We start from the raw sequence: 21908 nt of genomic DNA, 5'->3' as shown, positions 1-21908 counted from the left end.
GTCTCGTTTGAAGTTTAATCTCTAATGGAACGGCACGGCGATCGTTGCAATTAGGCGAGACTTATTTTGCGCGCGTAACATCATACATAATGTTTGAGCGAGCATTGGGGAGGCACGTGGCCGGCCACGCGCCGCTCGTTACTCCATCGCCATCGGCGATTGTTTCCCCTAAAAATTATTAGGTTCTTTCTTATTTAATCAAAATTGTTAGTCCCGCCTCCTCCTTCTTTGGAAGAAAGAAGCTGTTGTTCTTTTCTTCCTGCAACCGTTCATCTCTTTGTTCTCCGTATCGAAGTACAGCTTGTCGAGTTACCGAATTCAAGTACGTTTAATCGAAGCGCAAGGAACGAGTGGTTACACATATTTGGCACGTGTCGAGCTGATTCAGTTACTTCGCATGTGTACTTGCTCGAGGGAGATCGAAAAGCTGGTAGATTAAAAAGATGCGTCACGCGTCCAAACCGATTTAGTGGGATAGCTTAAAAATCATGTTTTCGAAAACCGAATCGTAATTAGATTTCGTGTGCAAGACTCAAGACCGAATACTTATTGTTATAGTTTCTAACCTCTTAAGCCGAACACCCGTGATAAATCAATGACCGAATTCAAGCTTCGAAACATTTCAGATCCTATCAGATGCTATCACTGGTTTGACATGAACCAGTTTCGAGTGAATGTGAAATGCGGGTGGCTCTGACGTCATCACTTGGCGCGCCGCTGACGTCATTCAGCTCGTGTGAGATCTTCGAATTTTGGATGTATCGTCGATTGCCAAAAATCAAAGATCACGAAGACTCTCGATGGCAGGAGTTCAAGCGATAAATATCGACATATGGGAGAGACTTAAATGGGAGAATCAAGCCCGGGGTATTGAAAGGAAGGAAATGAAGGGGAGAGTTTCTTTTCTTTCTATCGGCATATGAAAGAGAGGCAGAAACTCCGGAAAAGATCGTCGAAACACGACTTGGAAAAAAATGACCAGTGGATGCACCCTGGAAATGAGAGACAGTGAAGCCTCAGATCCTCGATGTTAGAGGAAGGGCCTAATTTATGACACTGTTAAATAATTTCTACGTCATTTTACGAGTTTCTTTCCATAGGCTTATATTGTTCTCTTACTTACACGTTGGACACTCGGTTTATTCTTTTACGTCTAAACGTCACGAAAGGGTAAAGAGAGAAATGGTCGGGAACAGAGGAAGCAGGGGAGTGTCCGAGCCCTTCGGATTTAGGACATAAGCCGGAATATTGGCGTTTCTCTGTGCGAAGCGAGCGCGGATCGAATGTTATGACAATTATGAGCTTTCCATGGGCGCATACAAGTGGCACGTGGCGATACGCATTGGGGGACGGTGGCCGCGTGTCGTCGCGTGAGAACAAGTTCGCTCACACGCGTTCGCGTTACGTAGCGCACGTGCGTACTAGCTCGCGTATATCCGAGCTCTTTGCTCAAGCAAGTATACCGCACGCATGCGTGCGTGCGACCGCGCCACGCGCCGATCACGCTTCGATTTTTCAATGAACGTCGCCCTCCCTTCTTCACCACTTTTTCTCTTTCGATCTCCGAACATTGATCGATCCGGTAAACGATCTCGTTTACACGACTTTTCAATGCGAAGTGGGAGATGATTTTCAATCGCAGGCTATCTCAATTTCTCGTTTCCACATGGCTATGCGACTCGTTTATACCGAAATGAAATAAGCAGCTTGAGAAAAAAGATCTTGGAGAATTTGCCTGGGTTTAAAGCAGTCCTTCCCGTTGTGTTTACCAAAGGTCCACTCGGAAGTGGCGCACAGTAAGGGTAGGGGAGGGTGGCTCGCACGGCGTGGTACGATAAGGAACGGGCAAGGCTGCGAGGTGATAAATAGGAGGGTGGACCGGCTCGGAGCGGTATTCGGTCGCGTGACACCGTAGCGTGCGCATCGATTCCAGTCGCGGCTGGTGCAGTCAGGGTTCGTATCGCTTAAAAATCAATCCCCGCTGTGTGTCGCATTCAATTTCTCGTTTCCCGGCGATCGCGACACCGACGCTCGGATTTTAAGACCCCGTGACGTGACACGTCGTCGACATGCTGAGAAAATTGTTGAGCAAATCTGGTCGTAGACTTCTCAGGGTAAGACGATGACATTTAATCACTCCTCGCCTCTGTTGCATGCACACATACACACACACGCGCGTGCGCGCGCGTATTCGCTTCTGGTGCATCGGTCGACCTAATTTCCCTCGGACCTGCGGACGTTAACTCGTAATTAGTTCACCGAATTCGAGACTGGCTCGATTTCGTTCGACTGTCCAGATATTTCTTTCTTCTCCTAAATATCCATAAATATTCAGAATCTTCACTTATCTTTAAGATCGCCTTAAGCATTTGCTTAAGTCCCTGTACAATACTGGGACTGGAAATATGAGATAGACAAGGATAGCAAATGCTTAAGACGGTCTTAAGAATAAGCAACGATTCTGAATACCGGCCATAGTTTCTTTATTTAGATTTTAGTTTTGCTCGGCATTGATTCGTTTGACCGACTACCTAGCATGTTCGTACGCTTTTCTATTAAAGTACATACTATGCATACGTGATCGCCTGCGTTCGTACATATACTCTTCTTCGCATAGCTGTTTAAAATGCCTTGGACTTTTGAAATCGTTCCATCGCTTTTAAATTCCTCGATTCAGTCACCGATTAGCTCCCAATTAGTCCGTTAATAAAAACGGGAGCGGGATCGCCTATATTGTAAAACGTTCCTTCAGGCCATCAAGAAATTGTCGACGAGCAGCCGCAAGGCGAAGAAGTCGCGAAACTTGACCTCTTGGCACTCGGCCATACCGGAGTTCGAGACGGAGTCTCTGTCGTGGTCTCTCCCGTCTCTGGATACGAAGAGCATCGATACGTACACGACGTACGTCGCCGAGAACTCGGAGGAGGACTCCGGCTCCATGTGCTGCTACTGCGACGAACACGAGGAGAACCAACGAAACGAAAACATAGAGAACGAGATGATACTCTAACGACGCACAGGCCGCGTCACGACGAACCTTATACCATCACGGTTTTGAAAAGCGACGAGGACTCGCTTAAGCGTGGAAACATCGAGGACGATACTCCGCAATCCGTTCCAGAAATTAATTGTACGTTCGATTATTTTTCGAATTGCATTTTAAATGATCGTCGGACCACATCCCGTACAATTAACGATAAATAGTTATCCTATGTAGAATATTCCTTCGATAAATAACTGTTAGCTACATTCCGTATGTTCCGCCGGTACCCTGAAATTGGAAAAGTAATTATATAACAGAATATTTAAAAATAAAACATTGTATAAACTCAGACGTGATCAAAACGTTCTGTCTTAGATCATATTACATTAATTGAGGATGGCATCACTGTTATTAATCGTTTCATTGGTTTCAACCGAGGCAATCCCCTAGCAGTAGCAGAGATAAAGTTATCAGATTTATCGAGGGAATATTTCGTTCAACTCTTTTTTAAACGAGACAGTGCAACGAACGTCCAAAGAAAAATCTTCGTATTCTTCGATCCGAGCGTTGTACGTAATCCATTATGTGTACAATTGAAATGAATTGTGAGTCTGTTAAATGAATCGTCGTTAGTCGAGGACAACGTTATAAATAATCGTGCAAACATCGAAATATTCGTTTTCTGACCGTCGCTCGTCCGATCGCAGTTCGCGGTTTCTTTTCGTAAGCACTTCGGTCGTTTAACACTAGAACTACTGGCGATTAACGGATACCTGCTTCTACCGGAGAGGTCAAAAGTACTTGTTTTTCCAATTAATAAGTCATAAGAAAAGACAGCAATCTTTATATCTTTATGAACGAAAATTGAATGATAATAATAACAATAATTTTCAAAATAATTACTTGGGGGTCAAAATGACTCATCTCGGTATATGGAGGTGTATTGCATAATATTTTATATCAAAAAGACAAAAAAAGAGTAAATTGTTTTACAGAATTAATTATTTGCATATTTTAGAAAAAAAATGTACTGAAAATGAGTAATGATTACAAGAAATGGCAATCGAGTAATTTCGACCCTCCTTGGTAGATCTGGTGTTAATTCTGATCTCATTCTGATGGTCGCTTAGGGTACTTAGCAGAAGTAGGAGGCAATGGAAAAGCAATTCGTTCATTCTTATACTATACGTGTTATTTTGCTCACGTAAAAAGTAGTATGCGCGCACCGATTTAGAATTTGCGCGATTGAATCGTTCGCGAGAGTGGACCGATTTTCGAAGATCGTCTGCAACCGATGTTCTCATAAGTAAACGTGAACCTGATCAATTCTGCGAGTCTCTGCACGCGCATTAATTAATATTAATTCCTGACTTTTGTACGTCGTTTAAATACTCTACAGCGTTATGTTGGAATCGATCAGAAGTTTAAGTTAAACTCTTAACACGGGTATGCGACTCTCGCACACTTTGCTCACAGTATTCTCATCGCGCACAATTTATGTTTCATTGGCTGTCTTCGGTGAAGATGTTTACGCGAAACGCTTCAGTGGCCATTAATTTTAAGTACATACCTTTTTAGCATTTCTATGTGTATATAGTACATGAAACCAGGTGAATATGTATCGAATATGTATATATATATATGTGTACTGAGTGCGAATGTACATAGATGTGATATACGAATGATATTTTATTATAAGTTTGTCCGATAAGGCTGTGACTTTTTAACGGATGCGAATGTCATGAATAAAATAGTTCTATTGACGATTGTTGCTGTTTCTGTTCCTTGTCATCGGGTCTCAGTCTCTTACTTTTTAATGCGAATCGAACAGGTATACGCGAGTACGTACATTCGAATAAATTATCATTTCTCAGCGTTGCAAAAGCTTCTAGTCAGAGTGAAGTTCGGTTTAACTACTATTGGGTTAGCAACTAAGTGATTGAGGATTTTAAATAAGAACTCTATCGACAAGCTCCGCAATTATTTAGTTGTCGACTCAACAGAAATGTAAAAATAATTTAAATTTAACTAGGAATCTTTAATTATTTAAAAATTAAGTATATATTTGTATATAAATTTAGAAATAATTTCAATTCAAATAGAAATCCCTAACTAGTTAAAGTTTGGTTTGCTTCATCCTGTTCGTTCCCAAAAATGGAATTTAGTAGTTGTCAATTTTCATTAAAGCTCACAACTGCAGTAAACAGGTACTTCGAAGACTTTCAAGTCATAAGAGCATCAGAGGATCGCTGGATGAAATGCGTCAAAGAAAGTTTCATCGAGGAATAAAATCGATTTAAAGTTGAGAATTATATATTTAAGTCGCGAACTTGTTTATCTGTCGAAAAACATTTTTTTCGTAACTTTTTTTTTCATGCGACAACCGCGTAACGAGAAGGAGTTTCAGTTTTGTCCGGGAACAGTGTAAAAGAGGGTAGCAACGACGGTTCGAACAATAGGGGCCACGTGCCCACGCACTATTCTTCCTCTTGGACAATTAGTCTCGCTCCCTGGCTATTTTGAATATCCGCAAAAACCAGGACTCGGCTAATTGCTCCCCGAGCCGTGGCGATCGTAACGAGCCCAGCGAATTTCCCGGTCCACGGTATTCTTTGCGAAAACGTTTTAACGAGTGCGCAAAACTGGTTCGCGTGTCGACGCCCGCGGCGACGGCTTTGTTTCTCGTTTGCCGGCTCGCCTCCGCGGCAAGCTGCTAGGCGAATCTTTGCATAAGAATAGTTCGGCGAACATTGTCATCGCGACGCGCCGCGTGAGAACGCGTAGCCTATCCGTCGTGTCGCGAACAGGGCGAAAAAGTGAGGAACAAAAACGTACTTGGCCGATCGATCATTTCGCAACCGCTATAGCGTCGTTAAACTAGGACAGGCGGCTATGCGAGGGAAGATTCGACGGAATGAACAAACTACGCACATATCGTTCAGTGTTATTGCCAATCTTTATTGCAAGAATAATTTGAGCATTTGGAACATGTAAGTACATATACGGAGGAGTTTAATGGCACTTGTTTCACACGTCCGACGCAACTCCGTTGCACGGAGAACCGGATAAATAGATACAGTAGAAAATATCGAAAATCGAGGATATAAAGAGATCGTACAAAAGTAAAAGTTATTTACATCAGTCATTGGTATATACAAACTGTACATCTTCGTGGAACGCACGAATCTAATAATAAATTATATCTTCGCTATCAGCTACTGGCATGACTATCATATCGTATCACACGTAGAAAAATTACGTTCTCGTTCGTTCTGCCTAGGAACGATCGAAGTTAAAGTAGCAGGTGAACTTGCAGAAGGCACGCGTTGCATAAAATTCAAGAATAGGGTAAGATTTTCAACCGGAAAATCTCGCCCTTCACATCTGCTTTCTGCGAGTCGACCGAGAGTTTCAAATTCGAAGTCTAGTCTACAAATAAATGGGACGTATCTCAATAAGCTAGTTCCGCGCCCCACGGCCTATAAGGTTTGCCGTGTTGCTGCTGAGGATACTGTCCCGGATACTGGCTCCATCCGAGCGCAGTTCCACCTAAAAGGGGTGGCATGGTCCCCGACCCTGCCGGTGGCATCCCGGTAGACACGGTGCTCGACGGTTCGTAATTACTGCTCGTCGACGTCGACGTCAAGCTGGTCACCGGAGGCACGGACGCGGGCACCCCGTTCGGTGGATGCTCGCGGTGGAAACTTTGCAAGTGCGAGAGTAATCGCAACCTGAGAGGATCCCTCTCGTCGAGGCCCTCCATCGTGACGAGGTATCTGCCGACTTCGGCAGCGCATTCACCCCAGCCCACAGCATGATAATCCATCGCTAATTTCGTGCTGTCGTATCCCTCTGGACCTAGAAAATTAAAAACAAAACGCGCTCGTCAGGGAAAGATAACTGACTACTTTGTGACGAGCTCAATGCGTGCGACGAGAGGAATTATCGCCACGTGGTAATTGTAGTATTAATTATGAAACACGGAAAGAGAAACGTGACAGAGAGAATGAGCGAACGATGAAGAAAGGCAAGTGGGACGGTCCGGTGGCTTTAGCAGCCGGCAGCATATTGTGTACAGGAGGAATGGGACAGGTAGCGTGGGAACCGTTTAGACCCCCATAGATCACGGCATATGCGCGTCATACGCACCGCCTAGTCCGCCACCGATCGACATCTTTAAGCAACAATTTTATTAATACGTAATATGTAAAAACGAGAAACGGTGTACAATTAATTCAGAGGTAGCTTGCAATATTCGTTTTTTAGATCCTTAAGACGAGTATGATTGTAAGTGAGGATGATCCTTCCTCAGGAACGTTCTCAGTCTCTGTCCTTTTTACGTCTCGCTGTCCCATCGACAGGATCATCTGTGACGAAATGTAAATGGCCCATGTACCGCGAACGGAGGCTCACTCGCAGAAATAAGTGACCTCAGGTCGATAGACGGACGAAAGCCTGTGCGTGTGTGTGCATCAGCATAGATATAAAACGGGAGTCGGTTTCCCACAGGGTTCGACATCTGCCCCGGTCGTGACGGGCAACACGGTGCCTCCTTCGGAAGGGTGCCGCGCGGGACACCCCACTACTACCTAACTCGCCACCAATCGTGGGAACACTACTTCGGAAGAGTCGTTGACTTCCTGTGCTTCCCACAGGATCTCCGATTCGGGCCCCGCACCTGCTCTTCTCCGGGACTATCTCAGGTTTAGTTCCCTTCAAATCGCGGAAGTAACTACCTTCGTCCATAATCAATAGACGGATTTTATGAATCTATAGTAAAACTGTACTGCCAGTGGATATAAAGAATGTTTGCCACATTGAAAATATTCAAAGCTCAATCCTTGTTACAATGTTGAAAAATAGAAATAAAAATAAAAGAAACATACAAATCGATATCATGTAACGTTTATCTAATTGAATTTACAATGCAGTTATTACTGTTCATATAATGTGAAACTTTAGCTGTAGGATCAGCCAATTGTTCAGAACATAGACATACAAGAACAAACCGCGCTAGCAGTCTGAAGAAGGAATAATAAACAAACAGAGAAAGAGGATCATACAAGCCCCTCTCTGTTCTTGTCTAAACACGAGCCTGTATGATTCTCTTTTTTTTTCTGTTTTACTTCTATCGTTTTCATTGTACAAATTCGACCACCACAAGCGCGTTCTATTCTTACATGTCTATATAATTTAAACACGTCAATAATATTCTCAACCTCAACTGAAGCAAGCGCAGATATATGTATATGTAATGAACCGTGACTATTTTCATGATTCCAACGACATATGGCAGCTCGAATGGGATAGTTATAGCCCTGGTTATAGCAGAGCATCGCGTCAACAGGTGTCTTCCGGTTCTGGAAGCTCCACGGTAACTCGCGCGCAGGAGGAAACGAATCGAATGGGAAACCCTTTTCCGAATCACGTATCTACCTTTGTTTCGAAGCGTTCGCAAGTGTTCCACAGTGAGCTGGAGAATCTCGGCCTTTTCTAATTTACCGCTGTGGGGATCTCTGGCCGCGGCTGGCACCAATCTCCGCAGCTCGCCGAGAGACGCGTTTATCCTGTCGCGACGTTTCTTCTCGATCATCCCTCTCCTCCGTTTTCGCGACGCGTGCTGGCAGGAATCGCCTCCTGGCGAATTGCAACTGTATGGAAACAGAATGGAAAAGTGTTACCAGACGGATCTTGGTCTCTCAAACGATGAATTCACAACACGGTAACGGATATCCCTGGGATTGTTCGTTCTCTCCCCTCGGAGAACAATCGGTTTTTAATTACCGTTCGAAAGGACTCGTACATATGTTTGGCAAACACGATCGTATTCATACGCGATTCGATGCATTTATAAAAAAAAAATTGAATGGCTAATGAAAAACTATTGAAAGTATCAGAAGCTGAATGTACAGTAATGACTCTTACGGTTCTTTGCCGCTCTCCTCGGAGAACACATCATCGCAGTCTGAGTCGCTCATCGTTCTTTTCAAATTTCTTTGCTGGTGAGTCGGATTCTGTTGCGATGATTGTTGCTGCTGCTGCTGCTGCTGCTGTTGTTGTTGTTGCTGTTGCTGTTGCTGTTGCTGCTGACCGTTCTCTTGACTCCTCATATCCGCGACGTCGATCTTCAAATCGGGAAACTCATGACTAGATCTAATATCCGTGGACATGTCCTGCCTCATCCCCGACAGATCCTGATGATGTCTACCCATGTCAGGCCTGTGGAGTTCTTGCTGATGCCGTTGCATCTCTGAAGGGTGCCTCAAATCCGGTCTGTGCATCTCGTGCCTCAGTTCCTGAGTCCTGAGATCCGCGTTAGCCGGATGTCTCAGCTCGTGAGGAGGCCGTGGATCGTGATGATGACGCGGTGCATCGGGATGCTGCGATTGATAAGACGCGTGAGGAGGCGGTGGATATCCCCAGTGGTGGTGGTGATGGTGTCCGGTAGGTGTTCCAGGCAGGCCGGAGATGTGACTTGGACCGACCGGGCCTGAGGCTATCTCCGACGACAGCAACGTGCTGTTGTCGTCCGATCGCGCGACCACTACTCTCCACATTTTACTTCGCAAAGTTTCAACTCAATCGACACGATGGATAATGAACAGACGACGTAGTCAAATAATTTGACCGTATCTTCGCTAACTGTCGAACGCGTTCCGCTTTGTGACCAAGTACTGTGGCAACATTGTGTCGTAAAAGAAAATTCACTTGGAAGACGTTTCACGATTTGTCCCGTCGAAAAGAGCAACGGTGGACGTCGACGGACGGACGGACGGACGGACGGACGGACGGACGGACGTTGACCGGATTCACGTGCCGCGGCTTCGCGGTCGCGTGTGGTGCGCGCGCGAAGGAGATTCGCTCGCGATGCGTTTCGCAGACGCTGTACTGCAGGCGTGTGCACTGGTCGCGTGGCGGCCGACGTATGTCGTGTGCGGGAGGACCCGGGGACGACACACGACCGCGTGCCCCGTTTCGGTCCCGTCGAATGGTGGGGACTAGGTGCGCCGCGACGCGAGTCCACAGGGTGGGGGCAACTTCTCTGCTCTTCGGGCTCGATCCCCGATCGTAAGGTGAAAAGCAGCTACGAGTTCCCCCCTCGTCGAAGGAGACCCACGAGGGTGAGAAAGAGACTGCGAGGGGGAGCGTACCGAGCCGATCAAAGAGAGCGATTTTCGTGGGAACGCTCCTGGCGCTTAGCTGGTCGCACGCTGTGCGGGACCTCCTCGTCCACCCCTCTGCAAGATCTCGTGAAATCTGAAAACCAGGCGCCACTTCGCTCGCTTCTCCTCGAATCGTGATAACTAGACCGCGGATTTTTTACATTCATTCAAGAGTCGCCCGTGTAGAAAATACAAAGAATGGGAAAGAGATACAATTTATTCAATACGTGTTCCACTTTTTTTATGGTACCTTATTCTAGTCTACGTAAACGTCAGAAATTTCAATCTTAGGCTTTTTTTAAATGAGTGCAATAATACCTCATTGTATAGAGAAATCTGCAGTCCTACTCCTGACAGACACTTTTTTCGATATACTTGATTCTGATATCTGAAACACTTCACTCAGTATTTTATATAAATGTTACAACGAAGAGTACGAAAACCGAAGCATACAATTAATATAATACAATTTGGGTTACATAATTATTGTTTATATTATATATTATATATTATGTATTATATATTACATAATTATAATTTGAGTACAATATGAAAATCGGTACAAAATCGATTTACTGGTAAAACTAGTCTTCTAGCTGACTCCCACGGTAGCTTACCAATTCCTGGAGGGTGGCCGGCTACGAGGGAGGGTGCGATCGCGATATAGACCGTTCTCACGCGGCAATCGTGCGCGGCACGCGCTCGCACGATTATCGCTGCGGCGGCGTGGTGAGAACCGATCTGACTAATCGTTCATCGTTAACTTTTCGCCACGAATTACCACAGTGGTATTCCGTAAAACGTTCTCTAATGGTTTCTATATCTTCGCCTCGGATTTCGGTTTTCCACTACTCGGATCTACGTATTCGGTTATCCCAGTACCTCCAAGCTGTGCGAAACTAGTATGGACTCTCATGACGGAATAGTACTTAGTCCTCCGTGTGCATACCGTTTCGACCCAGTCTGCTTTTATTAAAGCAACAAATAGTATTACAAACTACTGAATGACTTCGACACTCCGGAGAGTGTTGAGAAACGTTTTGAGATTTTTCAAAAAGTAACAACAACGTGCATAAACTTAAACGGTCTTCGATGTGCCGACCAAGTGTCTGGCTACCATTTCCTGTCTGCACGCGACTTCACGTGCGCGAGCCGCGTGCCGCAAATCTACATTCATAATAGTAGCTCGTGTGTGCACCATGTTCCGTCTTCGGGTCGCGTTGTCCACTCTTATAAAAGTACGAAGTCGATTCTTGAGCTAACTATTCACTTTCGTCGCATCGACATTACAGACGAACAAGCGTTGCGCCGTTGCGTACCAAACTTTCGTCATTAGGTGACACGGATGACAAGCAACGGCGATACGTGAGTGCGATACAAGTGGCTGGCCAGCAGAACCGGAGATAATGGTAGTAGCTCGTTCATTTCAGCCTGCAAATATTTATATTCATAATTTCGATGCTGAATATTGAGTGGACGTCCGACGACCGGTCCATCTCGTGGACAAACAGCGGCTGGTAGAAAAAACAGGCATAAAATTAGTCGCGAGTAAAATCGACCGGGATGTTTCACGAAAATAATCGCGGGGAATTCGATCCAATAGGGTGACGAATGATGAGCAGCGTCGATTCGTCCGATGGTCACTGCCTCCCCCGATCGGCCGGTTGACCATCGATGTTGACAGTTGGTCCCGCGGCACAATCGTCCAATAATTGGTAGATATTGTTCGGAATGCACTTGAGCCCGGAACAACGCGGACGCATATGCCGGTCAGCACGCGCCGCTGCCCGGTTTTGCTTTACGACTTGTTGGTGCTGCCCGCTCGGACAATCGGAAATGAATATGAATTTATCGGCGATCGCGTTACACCGTCTCCACGGATCCGCGCGAATTTATGACCGATCGCGTTACGATAAATATCGGTCCCCACGCGCCGGATCGAGTCTGTAAGAAATATCGTTAAAATTATCCATTAATCGTTAAATTCGTAGCAAAACTGCATTATTGTTAGTATGCGTTTGTTTCCAATTTTTAATAAAATCGTTGAACAACGATTTCTTATTACTCTTCACTAGAGTCAGGATGAAAAGGCTTTTCACGAAAATCCGCCGAGTCACATAGTCGCACCATCTGTGCAGAGCGTGCTGCTTTGCCCTTCGCAATTAGTCTAGCTTCCTATTAACCACTGTCCAACTCGAATTACGAGAGTCCATCGCGTTCTAACAAATCTAATTTCGAAATCTCGATGCCTACAGCTTGACTCGTGATCAAGTTTTCCCATGTCCATTAAAACTATGTCTGCGAAGAAAAAAAAGAAAGTTGACGTAGGGAGAGTGGACGCAGTCGAAGAATCGAATGAACATACACATGAGGTCGAATGGGAATGTCCATACCCTGAAATTAAACCCCCATTTAAAAGTCGCCCCCAATCGTCACGATTCGCCGCGGTTCGAGGCGTCTCAATCGGGAACAAGTGCCGAGTGGAAACCTCCGTGTCGCGGGTCCACGTTCGTACATTAAACTATTTTTTTGCTGGCGATTTTCAAAAATGACAGCTGTCAGGAGAGTAGACGGAGCGGAACAACCGCGAAGCCCCACGCCTCCGTCGCTCTGTTCGTTCCACGCTCTCGTAGAACGATGAGTTTAATCAGCCTAGTACTACTTGATATCGAGTGATCATCGATCACGGCCAACAATTTTACAACATCACCGGCTATTGTGCGAATTAAGATACCTTTGATCGATGACTTTCCAATCGAAGCGTTTGGTATCGCCTCGATCCCAGGGGGTTTCACACCGTATCGGTAGATAACTTTCTAACGAGTTGATTCCTCCCCGAAAACTACCAATTATAATATATTTTATTATTATTTATTATTTATTAATTTCAGCCTTACTTTATTACTCCTTAAAGATGTACTGGCTATACAGTCAATCCCAAATGTTTATGCACTTTAGAAACGCATTTTTTAAAAAGAAATCAGATGTCGGAAGAACGTTGCTAATAATAAACAACAAAAAAAAATTTTCGATTTTTTCCGACATTTTTCCAAGGGGGTACCCCTTCAATTTCTTCCAAATTTTCGTTTTTTGCCAATAACTTCCAAACGGATCGACTTAGAGGAAGATTTATAGGACCATTTTGTAGAGGATGACGAGATCTACAATTTATGTATAAAATTTTTTCGCTAGCCTCAATAGTTTACGAGTAATTCGCAAAAAACTGTTTTTTCGTTTCTCGTCAATAACTCGTAAACTATTAATGCTAGCGACAAACTTTTATACAAAAATTGTACATCTCGTCGTCCTCTACAAGAAAGATTCATATGCAATTTTCTCGTAAGTCTAACGGTTTAGGAGTAATTGAGGAAAAACGAAACTTTTTGCCAAAAGTTCACCATTTCGACGGTGGGACGGTCGGATTTTCTCAAGACCCATAAAATGCCGATTAATCATAGTTAGCTTGTTAAATATCGAAGTTAGGAGGAAAACAACTTTCATTTGAAGCATTTTTTGAAATTTTGAAGATGTTTTATACTATAGCTCAATGGTGCTGGCATAATATTCCAGACAGTACCGACATCCTCGACACCGACGCCGACTAGTTTCGATTACACCCGTTTTCGTAATGTCACCGAGGAGAGATTACTAAAGAGTGGCAACGCCTGTGTTAACGCGCGGCCCGAAAAAAGGGCCCAAGAGGGCTCGAACCGGCAAGGTAGATTCATGAAATCCCACAGAATGACTGTTCCGGAGTGTACCGACCTTCAGGCTCACCGATGCCGGTGCCGATGCTTTTTTCCAGCACGATAGGTAATAGGTAATCGTAGAACGTTGATATTATCAACTTTATACTTAATTCAAGATTCGTACTTCGGAAAGAGAATAACTATCATTTTCAAATTTTGTCACACTTGTATTACTTTATTTTCATTAGTGCACACCATATTTTGCATTTGAAGTAGGAATAAAAGTAATTGGCATTTAATATCTCAATGAATATCAGTGTTTAATTGAAATTAGTTTCTGAATTGTTGTTATATCCACAAAATAGCGTAATTCGTTATATACATTGTAGAAACAGAATCTTCAATGTTGAGTTCATGGTAAATCTTAAACATTGTTGTTCATGTTGGTAATACAAAAGTGGAAAATTAAGTTTTTCATGGAGTTATTGGATAATAGTTTTAAATTCTCGTATTTGCTACCACTACAGCCGCTACAGCCTACTTTAATACATAGCCATGCTGAGAATGAAATGGCAACACTGCGGGGGTCCGAATTTCCTGTAGTGCAACCATAGCTGACTCTTTGACTCTCTTCTTGCCACCACAGTCGGTTGTGGTTGCACTACACGAAATCTGGACTCTCGCGCTGTTGCCATTTTATTCTCAGCATGGCTATGTATTAAAGTAGGCTGTAGCGGCTGTAGTGGTAGCAAATACGAGAATTTAAAACTATTATCCAATAACTGCATGAAAAACTTAATTTTCCACTTTTGTATTACCAACATGAACAACAATGTTTAAGATTTACCATGAACTCAACATTGAAGATTCTGTTTCTACAATGTATATAACGAATTACGCTATTTTGTGGATATAACAACAATTCAGAAACTAATTTCAATTAAACACTGATATTCATTGAGATATTAAATGCCAATTACTTTTATTCCTACTTCAAATGCAAAATATGGTGTGCACTAATGAAAATAAAGTAATACAAGTGTGACAAAATTTGAAAATGATAGTTATTCTCTTTCCGAAGTACGAATCTTGAATTAAGTATAAAGTTGATAATATCAACGTTCTACGATTACCTATTACCTATCGTGCTGGAAAAAAGCATCGGCACCGGCATCGGTGAGCCTGAAGGTCGGTACACTCCGGAACAGTCATTCTGTGGGATTTCATGAATCTACCTTGCCGGTTCGAGCCCTCTTGGGCCCTTTTTTCGGGCCGCGCGTTAACACAGGCGTTGCCACTCTTTAGTAATCTCTCCTCGGTGNNNCTTGTACCACTTTTATGTAAAATATACATATTAATATTCCCATTGAAATTTAGGGTGTATACATATTTGAATAAGCAAACAAATTTTAAGAATAGGATATTGAATAGTAAAAATTATTTATATTTTGCGAATATAATATTTAAATAGAACAGGATGGGATTGAGATACTCGGTGAACTTCTCATGGGTCTGGCTCTTATCGGAGGAAGCCGCTTTTGCTCGGATGGCGAAAAGTGAAGAGAGCACTGTCCTTCTCGAATTTATGGCATGCGCCATGCTCGTCTTACCAATTGTGACCGTGTTGGGACTTTACCTGTTCCGGATGTTTCGGAACAGAGCAGGTCAAAAAAACGGTATGAAAGACATACGAGAAGAATAAGTGTAATGCCACAGTAAAAATTTTCAACTTCGAGGTGAGCAAAATCAGCTTCCCCCGATAGCAGACGGCAAAAAAATTATATGAAACAGAATGCAATTAATTGTTATAATTACATTTACGATTAGAATCAGCTTGCATTGACTTCAGCTTTTGCACAAAAGAATATGTAAATGTTTCCATTCCATTAGTGGTGGATTTAGCTGGAATTTTGTTCTGTCTTCAACAAAATAAAAATACCATAATTATGTTAAACTGTATGGAATAATACTTTCAATGACTGTGGATAATTTCATAACTTTTTCATTACAATAGAAATTATAATAGCAAAACATTTCTTATTTAATAACTAATTGGGACTATGAACAATCCCGTTCGATCTCTATTAGAGCTAGAACCACATCGACAGTACACAAGGAAATGCATTGATCAATCTCTACTTATGTATACTTCATTTGTGATATTACTTCGTTACTGGTGCATCGACGACTCGTCGATAACACGTCTAATACAGTAATGCAGTTTAGAACCGACGTCAGTTTTGCTTCGTGTTTCTTACTTTTCGGCCCAGCTCATTCTAGAGGGCGTCAAAAATTGCAGACCGGTTTTCGGGCCGCGAGGTCCCATAAGGCTGCCACTCTTTAATAATCTCTCCTCGGTGGTATAATCGTTTATCGGTTGATGGCTAACACGTTCTTTAATGCCAGCGTGTCTATAAATGTTGTAAAACATTCACAAAAATGAAACGAATTATTCTAAACCTATTCTCGCTACACATCTTAATGATGTGGTCTAGCGCCGAAGATATTTTAGGTTGTGGAGGATTTCTGAAAAGTCATGCCGACATTGATTTTACAAAAGTTCAGATAAAACTGTGAGTAGCTTGAGAAAGAAAATTTATGAACATTTTTTTAAAACGATTACTTCGTTTAGATACACGAAAGCCGGTAGTCTTAAGGATTCTACCGAATGTGCGCCAAATAACGGATACTACTTCCTTCCTTTGTACGACAAGGGAGACTATGTCCTGAAGGTAACATGAATCAATGAAATAAACGTAACATCCAGCCATTCACATATCAAGTAAAGTCTCCAGTCAATTCTGAATATCATTCTATCTAAATGTAGGTAGACCCACCCAGAGGATGGAGCTTCGAGCCTACAGAAGTTGTATTGAATGTAGATGGTACTACAGATGCTTGTAGTCAAGGAAAGGATATTAACTTTACTTTTAAAGGTTTTGGCATCACTGGCAAGGTATCTACACATCTTATTAACGTACTAACTCATGCTTAAGCATCTAATTGCAATAGTAAAACGTGATTTAGGTGACCAGTTTAGGAGCAGATTTCGGACCTAAAGGTGTTACAATATCGTTGTACAAGGAAGACAATGTACAAGTTCCTGTCGACACGACAGTCACCTCGGAAGGTGGCATATTTTATTTTACTCCTATACAACCTGGAAGATATTTACTCGTTGCATCTCATCCCATGTAAGTCGCATGTCTTATGTTATATGATGTACGTTTGAGAATCATTTTATATTTCAGATGGAAGATGAGGACTGATAAGGTGAAAGTAACGGTACAAGAAGGCAATACAGAACTCCAAGACGGTAGTTTAATCATTCTAGGATACGACGTGAACGGCCGAGTCACTAGCGAGGATGAGCCAGTCAGCGGTGTGACATTTGTACTCTTTGGGGTAAACATTTTCTTCCTGTTGAAAATTCTTCTCTCTAACAATATAGTGAACAATGTTCTTTATCGTGCAGAATGGCGTAGCCAACAATTGCGCGACGACTCCTATAAGTAAAGATCTCGAGAGTAAAAAACCGCTTTGTCACGTTGCGTCTGACAAAAGTGGAAAATTCGTGTTCCCAAGCTTGACTCCTGGAAAATATAAGATCGTTCCGTATTATACTGGCGCGCAAACCAAGTTCGATGTACAGCCGACCGAGTTGTCATTCGAGGTGACTCACGACAGCGTCGTTTTACGTCAAGGATTCAAAGTGACCGGCTTCACGGTGAATGGGATTGTCCGTACCGCGGTCAACGGAGATCCTCTACCTGGCGCGAAAGTTCTACTTTCTCAAAAGCAAGTCGCTGTAACGGACAAGAACGGGAAATACGTGTTGGATAATATGAAAGCTGGGCAATATACTCTGAAAGCTGAAAGCGGTATGCTTGATTCTCTCATCGATGTCTATTGAATTCTGATATAAAAATAGTTCACTTGGTACTTCGTTTTTCAATGTAGAGGATTTGTTGTTCAACGACAAATCAGTAAAAATCTCTCCCAGCTCGCCGGAACTGCCAGTTTTAGTACCAGCTGCGTATAAAGTCTGCGGCAAAGTTACTTTATCAGCGAAAGGAACTTTGCATCATCGTAAAGTTTCCATTCAGAATACTGCAGCTACATTTACCAAAGAGATCGAAACGGATCCGAAGACAGGTGAATTCTGTGTATACCTCAGCCCCGATAGGTACCAATTAAGCGTGGTCGTGAGTGCGGAGGAAAGAGCCAAAGGCTTGCAGTGAGTTCATTGTTAATATATCGAAACGATGCATCAACTTGTATCATGAATATTTATTCTAGATTTTTCCCGCTCCAACAAACAATCGACGTGTCGTCTCGACCAATACGTAATCTCAACTTTCTGCAATTGAAGGCAACGTTGACAGGGACGGTGAAATGCTTACCAGGAACTGATTGCAGTCAAGCGTCCGTAACGTTAAAGGTGCTAGACGGCGTCACGATTAAAACGATTCAAGCCAAGGGTGAGACTTTTATATTGTTTCTTATAATGTTTTATGTTCCTGCTTGACGAAACTGCGATAATGAGTAAGCGTCGAATCGAGGACTTCGATAGAGACGTTCTCATTATCGCGGTGGTACCGTGTGATAGATGTGGTCGGCACTATTGTGTTGCCTGTGAAGTCATTTTTAATCGCGCAGATGGCCAGTACCAGTTCACGGACGTGTTGCCCGGCCACTATGAGGTTCTCATAGACAACGACGTTTTCTGTTGGGTGAATCCCAGTTACAGAATTTCTGTGACGTCGGAACGATCCGAAATAACACCGTTCGAACAGACTGGATTCTCCGTCACTTTCATATCCTCTCACGACACCGTAGTCGAATATTCGAAACCGAACGAGTCGAAGAGATTGACGTTGACTTTGAACAAAGGGAGCACGAAGCACTGCGTAACTGAGCCGGGAGCGTACACTTTCGTCCCGAAAAGCTGCCACGTTTACGACAAGTCTTCGTACACGTGGGAAATCAGTGATCCTTCTCCGATTCTGTTACATTCTACGGAGCATAGCCACAAGGGGAACATCTTGAGTCATTCCGCGATAGACGGAGTCAAAGTAAAAGTCGAGAATCCAGCAGGCGATGTTACGGTACTGGGCCCTTTGAAGCCGATGCGTCATGAAGATTTGTACAAATACGAATTTGAATTCAAGGCGAAAACGGATAACATCTACGTTATTACACCGTTGTCCGACATTCTTCTATTTAGCCCTGCATCGTTAAAGATATTGGGAGTAAATGATTGCCAAGACGATGTCATCACGTTCGCTGGTGATTTGGGAAAAATTATTGCTGGTAAAATCAATCCACCGTTGGAAGGCGTCACTGTACAGATATTCGGTAATGATAAGGCAGTACCGATACACACTCTGATTACGCAGAAAGATGGTGAATACAACGTCGGTCCTTTGGACGGGAAGATAAAATACAGGTACATAATCCATTTTTTAAATATGTATTTAATTTATGCACCGTCATGTAATTCCTTTTCTCAGTGTCACCGCAGAAAAGGAAGGGTACGTGATCACGGGACCGGATTCCAACGGGATATTCTTCGCTCACAAACTGGCCGAGATCATCGTGCAGGTCGCCGATCAAGCTGATAACGCGTCTCTGCAGGGTGTACTACTCTCTCTGTCCGGGGGCCAAAGTTATCGAAAAAACAGTATGACCGGCGAAGACGGGAAATTGATTTTTAATTCACTGTCTCCTGGCAAGTACTACTTGAGACCAATGATGAAGGAGTATCGTTTCGATCCACCGTCGAAGATGATCAAAGTCGTAGAAGGTGCTACCGTTAAGGTGAACTTTTTCGGGATGAGAGTCGCGTTTAGCGCGTACGGTGCTGTGACATCCCTTAACGGCGAGCCTGAAGCCGGGTTGTTAGTGGAAGTTCAAGGGCAAGGGGAGTGCGACAATCACCAGGAGGAAGCGACCACCGAGGAGAACGGCGCCTTCCGAATTCGGGGACTTCAGCCAACGGTAAGAACGTCTATCTTGCCATTGAACGTAGTTTATTGTTTGTGATGTTCCACAGTGCACCTACGCGTTCCGCCTGAAACCGAACGCCGAGGTAAACGCTCATATCCAGCGCACCAGCCCTGCCTCGGTCCTGATACAAGCCACGTCGGACGTCCGCAGTCTTCGCTTGGTTGGGTTTCACCCGATATCGCGTACAGACGTCTCGGTGCACGTCGTGTCCACGCAGCCGGAACATTATCGCACGCTGAGAGTGAAACTGTGCAAGGAGGACATGCCGGATTCGCCGGTGCACACGTCGAAATTAGAAGCCCAGCAGCCAGGCAAAGCTGGGAGTACGTACAACGCTGGGTTCCTCGTGCACTTGCCTCCGTTACAAGCGGACGGCAAGAAGTACTTCGTGCAGCTGGAATCGTCTTTGTCGCACGCGTTGCACAAGTATAAAACTGTGCCGTTCTATTTCGAGGCGAATTCGTCTTTTAAGTATGTGAAATTAATATTCAACGCACAACGGAAGATCGATCAGAGTGACATGAATCAAACGTCCGTTGTCGCGTTGCCTTTTATTCTACTAGTCACGGTCGCGTTCTTTAATCGCGATAAACTGTGGTTGTGGTTGAACACGATAGTGGAAAGGTGGTCGAAGCCGACACCGAGCTCGAGGGCTCCGATGCAGGCTGTTCTTTTAGAAACATAACGAATAAACGGCCGCATAAAGGCAGAAATTACCACGAGATATTGACAGAAACACGGTAAACATATTCACGAACATTAGATTAATTAAATAACTAGTCCATAAATGTATATATATATATATATATATATATATATATATATATATATAAGAGGTTTCAGTAAATACCATTCGACTACACGAAGCGAACAAAATAGACATTTTCATAAATATCTCTTTATTAAAGAAGTATTTAATATTGCGTTATCATAATTGGAACGCAGTGGCGGAAGGACTGTTCGTGTGTCGCAAATCAGGGAGCCACAAATGCCTGTGAAAAATATCCATTATCTTCACCGTTTATTTCTCGCAGAATCAATTTTATTTTACTCACCATGGGATTGACGTTGTACATGCATTTCATGAAGTCAAACGCTTTCTGGCATTTGTCCTTGGAATCTGAAAATCGTTTGTTAAACTGTTAAGAAATCCGAGACAGATTCGAGGCAAATACGCTCACCGATATGGATACAGCTATCGATCATTTCGTTACCCACTTCCTTGTAAGCTTCTGGGATTATCAGTTTCAATTGATTGTACTTTATATTACCCTTCTTGTCCATCTGTTTAATACAAAGTGATTTTATATTACGTGTACGCGTGTGTACGCATCAATCTGGAACTTTACCATGCTAGATTTCTGGAGTGCACAACTGAAGTAACATTTCAGACGTTCATCCTCAGGAAACTCTCCGTATTCCGAGTCCTCGACCATCTCTGTGAAACGGAACTGTCATAATAAAGCTAAAGAAAGTAATCGGGAACTATTACTTGCCGACGGGAATTTTAATTTCTGCCAAGCATTTTTTTCTGAAAACAGCCGTCATTTTCCGAAAGTCCTCCGGATCGGCCTTTCGCGTGAAACATTTGCGTTAAAATCATTGAAGAGGAGACTATCCGAAAAATGATATGCAACTTACGGAACCGTGGACGAGTACGAACCGGACGAGTAGGAAACAAATAGGAAACAGGCAAACTCTCATGTTGAATATTCACGAACTGACTGAAAATGGACTGTGTCGTGTCGTTAAAAATTCGTGGCATTTATAGTCTACGTTTCACCCAAACTAGGAAACTGATAATAGTTCATTGGAATTGAATCCATCATTAAATAAAACGTTTGTCTCTGATTAGGCGTTCTTAATGATACCGTTTGCAATGGCTTAAGTATCGGTTTAATAACAGAAATACAAAGTTTCGCATAATTATACGTCATAATGGAACGATTATCGCGTATGAAGGTGGAAGCACTAAATTAAGATTCAGACTGCGAACGTTAATTTCCATCGACGCGTTTGAAAATTGTCCGCTTCCGAAAACGAGATTTCCGTTTATGCAACGCG

The 21908-nt window shown here is 43.3% G+C and overlaps 3 protein-coding genes across 4 annotated transcripts; 1 reads left to right on the top strand and 2 right to left on the bottom strand.

The window, feature by feature from the left end:
* Positions 1–5076: 5076 nt before the first annotated feature.
* Positions 5077–9734, bottom strand: Hey (Hairy/E(spl)-related with YRPW motif). Its single transcript, XM_018036379.2, has 3 exons — positions 8909–9734; positions 8420–8634; positions 5077–6841 (listed from the first exon to the last, which is right to left on the bottom strand). Exons 1-3 carry the CDS (start codon positions 9538–9540, stop codon positions 6435–6437), a joined length of 1254 nt encoding a protein of 417 aa, XP_017891868.1. The 5' UTR covers positions 9541–9734; the 3' UTR covers positions 5077–6434.
* Positions 9735–15234: 5500 nt separating this feature from the next.
* Positions 15235–20529, top strand: LOC108632038 (nodal modulator 3). Its single transcript, XM_018036334.2, has 11 exons — positions 15235–16408; positions 16468–16567; positions 16663–16791; positions 16863–17029; positions 17087–17240; positions 17311–17716; positions 17796–18072; positions 18135–18316; positions 18495–19284; positions 19349–19835; positions 19891–20529. The coding sequence occupies exons 1-11, from the start codon at positions 16275–16277 to the stop codon at positions 20527–20529; spliced, it is 3465 nt and encodes a 1154-aa protein (XP_017891823.1). The 5' UTR covers positions 15235–16274.
* A 193-nt stretch (positions 20530–20722) lies between these two features.
* Obp11 (odorant binding protein 11) lies at positions 20723–21895 on the bottom strand. 2 transcript variants are annotated; one of them, XM_018036462.2, is made up of 6 exons: positions 21486–21895; positions 21341–21416; positions 21194–21282; positions 21026–21128; positions 20900–20964; positions 20723–20836 (listed from the first exon to the last, which is right to left on the bottom strand). In XM_018036462.2, the coding sequence occupies exons 1-6, from the start codon at positions 21546–21548 to the stop codon at positions 20819–20821; spliced, it is 414 nt and encodes a 137-aa protein (XP_017891951.1). In that variant the 5' UTR covers positions 21549–21895; the 3' UTR covers positions 20723–20818. The 2 variants fall into 2 exon arrangements, with proteins under 2 accessions (XP_017891951.1, XP_017891950.1); XM_018036461.2 differs by having other exon boundaries at positions 20723–20964.
* Between the last annotated feature and the right edge of the window lie 13 nt (positions 21896–21908).

This window comes from Ceratina calcarata, unplaced genomic scaffold (assembly GCF_001652005.2).
Source record: "Ceratina calcarata isolate Rehan_Ccalc_2016 unplaced genomic scaffold, ASM165200v1 scaffold151.2, whole genome shotgun sequence".
In the NCBI taxonomy this organism is placed as follows: domain Eukaryota; kingdom Metazoa; phylum Arthropoda; class Insecta; order Hymenoptera; family Apidae; genus Ceratina; species Ceratina calcarata.
The sequence above is the reverse complement of the archived record's forward strand: the minus strand, read 5'-3'. Positions and strand labels throughout refer to the sequence as shown.